The 7,102-nt window shown below is 31.4% G+C and overlaps 1 protein-coding gene across 1 annotated transcript; it reads right to left on the bottom strand.

Moving 5' to 3' along the window:
- Nucleotides 1–216: 216 nt before the first annotated feature.
- LOC108483930 (uncharacterized) lies at nucleotides 217–2,977 on the bottom strand. The gene is made up of 3 exons (XM_017787478.2): nucleotides 1,561–2,977; nucleotides 709–937; nucleotides 217–628 (listed from the first exon to the last, which is right to left on the bottom strand). Exons 1-3 carry the CDS (start codon nucleotides 2,469–2,471, stop codon nucleotides 464–466), a joined length of 1,305 nt encoding a protein of 434 aa, XP_017642967.1. The 5' UTR covers nucleotides 2,472–2,977; the 3' UTR covers nucleotides 217–463.
- Between the last annotated feature and the right edge of the window lie 4,125 nt (nucleotides 2,978–7,102).

Raw genomic sequence — 7,102 nt, 5'->3', positions numbered from 1 at the left:
TTGTCATCTTGTTCCCATGGTATGGAGCACCTTATGTTGCACATAGCAAATGCCTTTTTAACAGACGAATTTTATAATCTGAAACAGTTTTACAGTGTAAAAAGGATTATTCCCCAAAGAGATTTGTGGCTTGTTTTGTAACCGTCATTGTTCTTTCCGACCACCTACTAAAAGAAGACATGATGATGTCTGAAACTTGCATATAAAGATGTTCACTTCTTTAACTACTTTTAGTTCATCCACTTTTATCATAAAAAAGAAAGTCAACCAACTAAGATGTAAGTTGAAATCTGATTTTCCATTGATATACAAAGAGTATATACAAGTTACATTTTGTGATCAATGAAAAACCCTTCAACATAAATCTCTCAAACCTCCAATGAGCTTTTTTTTTTTTTGCTCACCAGGGTTACCTCTTCAAACTACATAGAAAACATCTACAATTTCCAGCAAATCTATTGTCTTATACGTCTATATCACAAAATTTGGCATCCATCTGGTTCTGAACCGCTCTTACTGCGGCAACCCTAGCGGCCATTGCAGCTCTATTTGCAGCCAAAACGGCCTTTTTTACTTGATCATCGACCCGGCGAAGATGAACAGCATTCAGAGCTGTTTTTCTAGCAGCCTGCAAACCCGGAAATTATCAGTGAATTGGAATTTATGGCATATTAAGTAGGAAGGTACATGAGTTTTAAAGAAAAATACCTCAACTGCTCGAAGGACTGCATCGGTTAGTTTGGGTAAAGGTGTTTTAAGGGTGCCGGAATCCCACTCGCCGCATCTGGTGTCACCACTCCGGAAAGTATACATTCCATACCCTTGTTTACGACCTTCGTGCCATGATCCTTCGTAACAGTGCCCGTTCGCGAAGTGATAAACGCCAAATCCATGCATTTTGTCTCCGAAATACTCTCCGGCATATTTATCTCCGTTCCTACAACACCGATTATTATGATGAGACCTCTTTTGATTGAATACAAATGATTCACCTAAATACAGAAAGATAAAACTAATCTTCGTTCTTCCCTAATAAATGAGACCAAAGCGAATAACATAAGCAAAAGCATTAAAGATTCATAAAAGGAAATTAAGTTTCTCCGTAAGCTTTTATTGGTTGAATCCAAAAACAGTGAAGGATCCACAAACTAATCATAAGGTCAGCATCAACCATATTTCTGGGTGAAGACTTAAATGCTAAATCAATACTTCTTTCTTATTGAATAAGAAAAATACAAAATCAATTTTAGAAAGTTTTTGAAGAAGGTGAAATTCAACAGAAATGAGCTGGATATACTCAAATTACTCAGCTCATTATAATTCTGAAAGTAGAAAAAGGGAAAATTTTATATTAATAATCAAACAGTAAATCTCATTAATTTCTGGGCTTTCCTGGAGATCAACAAAAAACCAATACATCTAAGGAATAATATATGACCACAGTGCCATTTTCTTAATCAATCAGATATTCCATGGTAAAGCTTTAAAAGGAAACCAAAATGAACTTGAATTCAAGAAATTAAACCCAAAGAAGGAAGAGCCGGGAATTTATTTTCATACCTGAAATGGTAGTAGCCAAGCCCATGTTTAACCCCAGACTTGAACTCCCCAACATAGCAACTCCCATCAGCACAAGTTTGAATACCAACACCATGACTTTGCCCATTACACCATTCACCAGCATAAGAATCCCCTGTATAAAACCTATAAACCCCAAATCCATGTCTTAAACCCTCTCTATATTGCCCTCTATATCTACTCCCTCTGCTCCAACTCTCTACTCCATACCCATCATATCTCCCTTCAACCCAATCCCCTTCATATCTCCCATTCACAAAATAGTTATAAACCCCACTCCCATTACACTTCCCCTTATGAAATTCACCTTCATAAAAATCTCCATTGCTGTAAAACTCCACTCCTTCTCTTACGGTCGGAAGAAGCCTTTCTTTTTCTTTGCTGATGTTGTTTTTATTACATTGGGTCTCTCCAATGAACCATTCGACGGGCTTCGAATTAGGTTTGGAGAAGTAGAATCTTGATTTGAAACAAACAATGCCTTGGTTGATTAAAGCTTTGTTTTTTGAAGCTAAAAAAAGGGTTATAGCGACGAAGATTAAGGCTAACAAGAGGTTCTCCGATGTGGGGATTTCTTCTCTTTTAAGATAAAACCCAAAGAAGAAGATAAAAGAAAAGAGAGTGAAGAAAGAGATGGAAGCCATGGCGAAAACCGGGGTGAACCGGACCGGTATAATCCTCGGTGACATCGAACCTGTTCTCTTTGGTGGCGGTTTCGTTTTTTTCTCATCTTTCAGTAACGACTCTCGCTGCTGGTTTTCTTCTTGGTCTTTGCTAAAGTCACTTTCGGTGATGGATGACATACTGTGGATTGACGACCGGACGGTAGGCGATGAACGGAGCAACGACGACTGTGTTCGCGTTAGCTTCCCCTGACTCTTTTGGCTCTCCATTTTTCCCCTTCCCTTTTTTAGATTTTTTTTCTCCTTGGGCCCCACCAGATAAATACCGGAGCCGTCCGATTTGATTATCTTCTATCACCACTGAGCTTCCCTATACCGTGAGATTCTTATCACACTAGAAACCGCCGGCGACATCTCAGGCGGCGCACGTCAAACCGGCAAGTTATGTTAAACCGGGAACGGTCCAGATGCGAAAATAGAGAGACAGAGATATATTTGCTTTGTAAAACTTCTTTTTTGGGAGTGAATCTGGAGAATTGAAGCGGGGGTTTTGATTTGTATTTATGGTGTTATAGGGGAAGTGGGGTGATTCAATTTAAGCCGTTAGATTGGCTGAGTTGATCTCTCTGTTAATAGCCGTTGGATTGGATCTTAACGGGAAGATATGGTCGTCGGATCTAGATTCGGTTTCGGCTTCTTTTTTACTTTACTTTTAGCGTGGCAGGCAGGGCCGGCCACGTGCCGCCACCTGATTTTATAATTTCGAATTGGAAATGTTTTCCTTATCACCGTTGATCTTTGTTTGATACAATCATCATGTTTTGTACGGTTGAGATTGGGTGGAGTGTCACGTGGGATTTTTTTCCCTTGGAATTATAATCAATTGGCCGAAAGCATTTTAAAATGGAATTATCTTCTTCTTTTTTTTTTTTTTTTTTTCATTTTGTGGTAAATTTTTGATTTTGTAGTGATATAGTAGATGTGGCATTAAATTATTAACATCTTTTGGAAGGAAAATCCAAATCCTATTTTTAAAGATATCCATCCATTATTATTAAATTCGGTAATTGAAATATGGTATCGTGTTTTACTTTTTAACTAATTTATGTTCATTATTTAATTAAATTAATTATATTGCAACTTACAATTTTTGTCAATCATTTTATTTATTAGATAATCACACACTTATGATATGAACAAATTAAAAAAATCATATAATAGTAAGATGATAAAGCTAGTTAAATATGGCTTTTTCTGAAACAGGAAAGTTAAGTTAATAAAATCATAATTAGAATTTCTTTTTTTTAAATTTAACATAGACTCTAAATTTAATAATTGTTCTCGCATTAAAGTTTGAATTTTTTTTGTTTAAGTTAGTCTCTTGAAAATTTTAAAGCTCAAACCCTAATGTAAGAATAAGAATAATTATTAAGTTTAAAGACTAACTTATACAAAAAAAAAGGTTCACAACCCTAATATAAGAATAATTGCTAAATTTAAGGCTTGATTTGGACAAAAATAAAATAGGCCCAATGTAGGAAATGTTGTACAGTTCAAACCTCAAATAATGATTTAACCTTAATCTTAAGTTGTATAAATATCAAACCTAGATATTCTTAATACATATTTTGTGGTTTATATTTGAAGTTCATGTCTATCCTTTTAAATAATATCATTTTTATAGTTTAAATTTATACATTTTTGAGTAATATAATATACATTAGTACTGCATCCAACACTTATTAATTATTATTTTAATATTTAAATTTAATATATGATTAAACTTTAATAAAAATATTATAATGAAAAATTAATATCATGGTATAGCAATTGGACCGCACAAGTTGATAGGAAGGAAACTTAAGAACTGAGGTGAGGTCTTGTCTTCGGAAATTTCCCCACATCGTGTGGTTATTTGCTGATTAATTGAATGTTATTTTCCACAACTATTAATTGGACTTTTGTTAGCTAAAAGGTAGGTATGAAATATACATTCATGTTTGAACTACAATTTTTTTAGGGTTTGAATCTAGGGTATGTTTACATGTAATTAATTTAAAAATAATAATAACGGTAAAATTAATTACTGTAGTAAATTTATAGCGTAAGAAAAAAAGTAAGTTAAACACACCGTATCGTCCATCTAAATCCATACTAAATCTATTAAATTTTTAAAAAAATATTTAATAATTTTAAACTCGTAAGCAAAGTTTAAAAAATGAGCTATACTGTGGGTGGAGGAGATGCTAGCAATAATTCAGAGGATTGTGGTGACTGAAGAATGGAATACGTGTAGAATCACCTAACGGGCTCGTCTGTGCTGGGAAAGAGTGCTCACTAGTGTTTGCTTGGATCGCTTCAAACTAGAGCATTTCATCGAGTTTCTGTTGCGAGTTGAAACATTTTTGTCTGGTATGCGTGGGGTTGCGAGGGGAAGAAGATGAATTTTTCATATTTTTGATGTTTTGACTGTTTGGATGCAGACATTTTATTAAAAAAAGGTGAGCTATATTTCTTTCTAAAATGTAATAAAAGAAATAAACATAAAGAATGGGTAACATTTCAAGTCTGTTTATCAAATATTAATCCAAATTTCTAATGTATTTGTGGGTTGAAAAAAGAAAGTGAAAAAGTAACGAAGAAAAATTCAAGGTTTTACAAAGTTCGATGATGAAGGTACATGATGAGATAATGGTTCCCTTCACTCATGATCCATGCTAAAAAAAGTTTTAGTAATTTTTTAGTGCCAAATTTATGTTTTTTTGAATAAATAATTGTTAAATTAGAAGGTTTATATCTATCATTTAACTTTAGTATCTATTGAGTGTAATGGTAATATGTATTATACTTTCAAAGAGAGAATACCTTAAACATTGTATCATTGATGTCTTATGAATAAATAATTGTTAATTTATGTTTTATGAACCTTTGAGACGATATTGTTGAGAGGATAACAATAAACTCTATGGATAATATCAAAAATAGATAAGGGTCATGTTCTTGGTTGAGTTAAGATTTGTGTTGAATTAAACCAATTTGATTATATATATATAATTTAATTATAAAATATATTTATTTTATTTTAAACTTTGACAAGATAAATTAAAAATAAATAAATTTATACATTATAGATTAGATTACGAATATATTATATTTGTGTATGTAATGTTAATCTCATAAGTTTAATTTTTATTAATTATAAAAGAATATCTTAACATTATTAATTATTATCATATTTAAATAAAAATATATATAAAAATATATTTATCCAATTGTATTCAATAATTTATAAAATATTTTATAATAATATAACTTTATACATAAAATATATTTTAATTAAATTAATATTTAACTAATTTGTAACATCAACACAATCGGAGTTTAATATAAGTATAGATAAATAATTGAGATATAAAAATTTTAAAACAAATTTTAAAAAAATTAACCATTATATTTGAATAATTTTTTTTAAAAAATTCATTGAATAACATAGAACATATTTTAATAGAAAAGTAAAATTGTGTCAACTTTTGTAGGCTCCCGCCTTGAAAGTTAAGCATTTAAAATTTAAATTGAATAATTAAAATGATGTCACAGTTATTATTTATGTAAAATAAATAAACAAAAATATATGTAGTGTTGTTGTCAAAAAGAATAGTAAGCAAGTTGAGTTTTATCACCTAATGATGTACTTTTGTGATTGGACTCTTCTAAGTATTGATGGTAAATTTTTATTTTTGTGTGTTTAATAGACTTCGTTGAATCTGTGGGTATAATGTAATTAATAATTATCAGCCTTAAAATTAAATAATTTTAAGTTGGAATCATCATAGCATTTTAATGTTTTTTATTTTTTATTTATAAGATTGTGTTTGACTAATAATTTTGTTTGGGACAAATACTAAGTATGGGTGGACTCAAAATATGAAACTGAATTCTAATTTTTTAGAATAAAATATTTAAATTTTTAAAAAATTAATATTATTTTAAAGTGTAAGAATTGAGTTATAATTTTTGTAAAAGAAATAAAATATAATTTTTCTATCAATTTGACTTTGAATTAACAATCGGAAAATAAGGTTATGACTCGAAATATACGGAAATATATTGTTATTTTATTTATTTTCTTTTTCTTTCCAAATCTAAATGTAGTGGGCTAAATTTGCCCGGCCCGTTACAAACAAACCAAAAATAATAATAATAATAATAATAATAATAACCCAATAATAAAAGTCCAATATTAAACTTAACCAGAATCTAATCCAAATACAAGACCAAAATTTAAATCTTACAACAGTCCAAAACTATTACAAATAGCCCAAATTCAATAGCCTAGTTACAAGCCCGTTTGCAAAACCAATCAGCCTCATCTCTAACCTATAACCCTGATGGCCCAATAGGCCCAATACCTAAACCAAATTTCAGAAACCCTAGCCTTTGCTTAGTACCGCAGCCTCCAAGCGTCAGACAACCCCACCTCAAAGAAGACGACCGCCAACTACCTCCAAGCAGCCACGCCACATTCAGACGCCAAAGACAAAGACCAGCACCAGTAAATACAGAAAAACGACAACAACAGATAGGAGCAAAAATTGTATTTTTTTATTTCTTTTTATTTTTTTTCTATCTCTTCGGTTATAAAGCCAAGAGATTTCCTCTTTGTAATGGATTACGAAAATAGAGGCAATATACGCACAATACGCAATACAAAAAAAGCAAGTGATTAAGAGGTGATTTCGAGCGCCATATGTTCTGCCTTTTTTTCTTCTAAAATTTTTTTTTCATCTTCAAATCTAGCCCGTTTTCTTTTCTTTTTACAAAAAAAAGGGAGATAAGAACGAAGACTTACCTTCGTATGTAAGCCACCGAGGTCTATCATCTTCGTCGACATCAAAGTTTGA

This window comes from Gossypium arboreum, chromosome 6, assembly GCF_025698485.1.
Source record: "Gossypium arboreum isolate Shixiya-1 chromosome 6, ASM2569848v2, whole genome shotgun sequence".
Taxonomy (NCBI): Eukaryota; Viridiplantae; Streptophyta; class Magnoliopsida; order Malvales; family Malvaceae; genus Gossypium; species Gossypium arboreum.
Note: the sequence above shows the minus strand (reverse complement) of the source record. Positions and strands in the feature narration are given on the sequence as shown.

Coding starts and splice junctions, on each gene's coding strand:
- LOC108483930 (XM_017787478.2), bottom strand. CDS start 2,471: ATGGAGAGCCAAAAGAGTCAGGGGAAGCTAACGCGAACACAGTCGTCG. Junction 938..1,560: donor CTTGGCTACTACCATTTCAG/GTATGAAAATAA, acceptor TCGGTGTTGTAG/GAACGGAGATAAATATGCCG. Junction 629..708: donor CAGTCCTTCGAGCAGTTGAG/GTATTTTTCTTT, acceptor CCGGGTTTGCAG/GCTGCTAGAAAAACAGCTCT.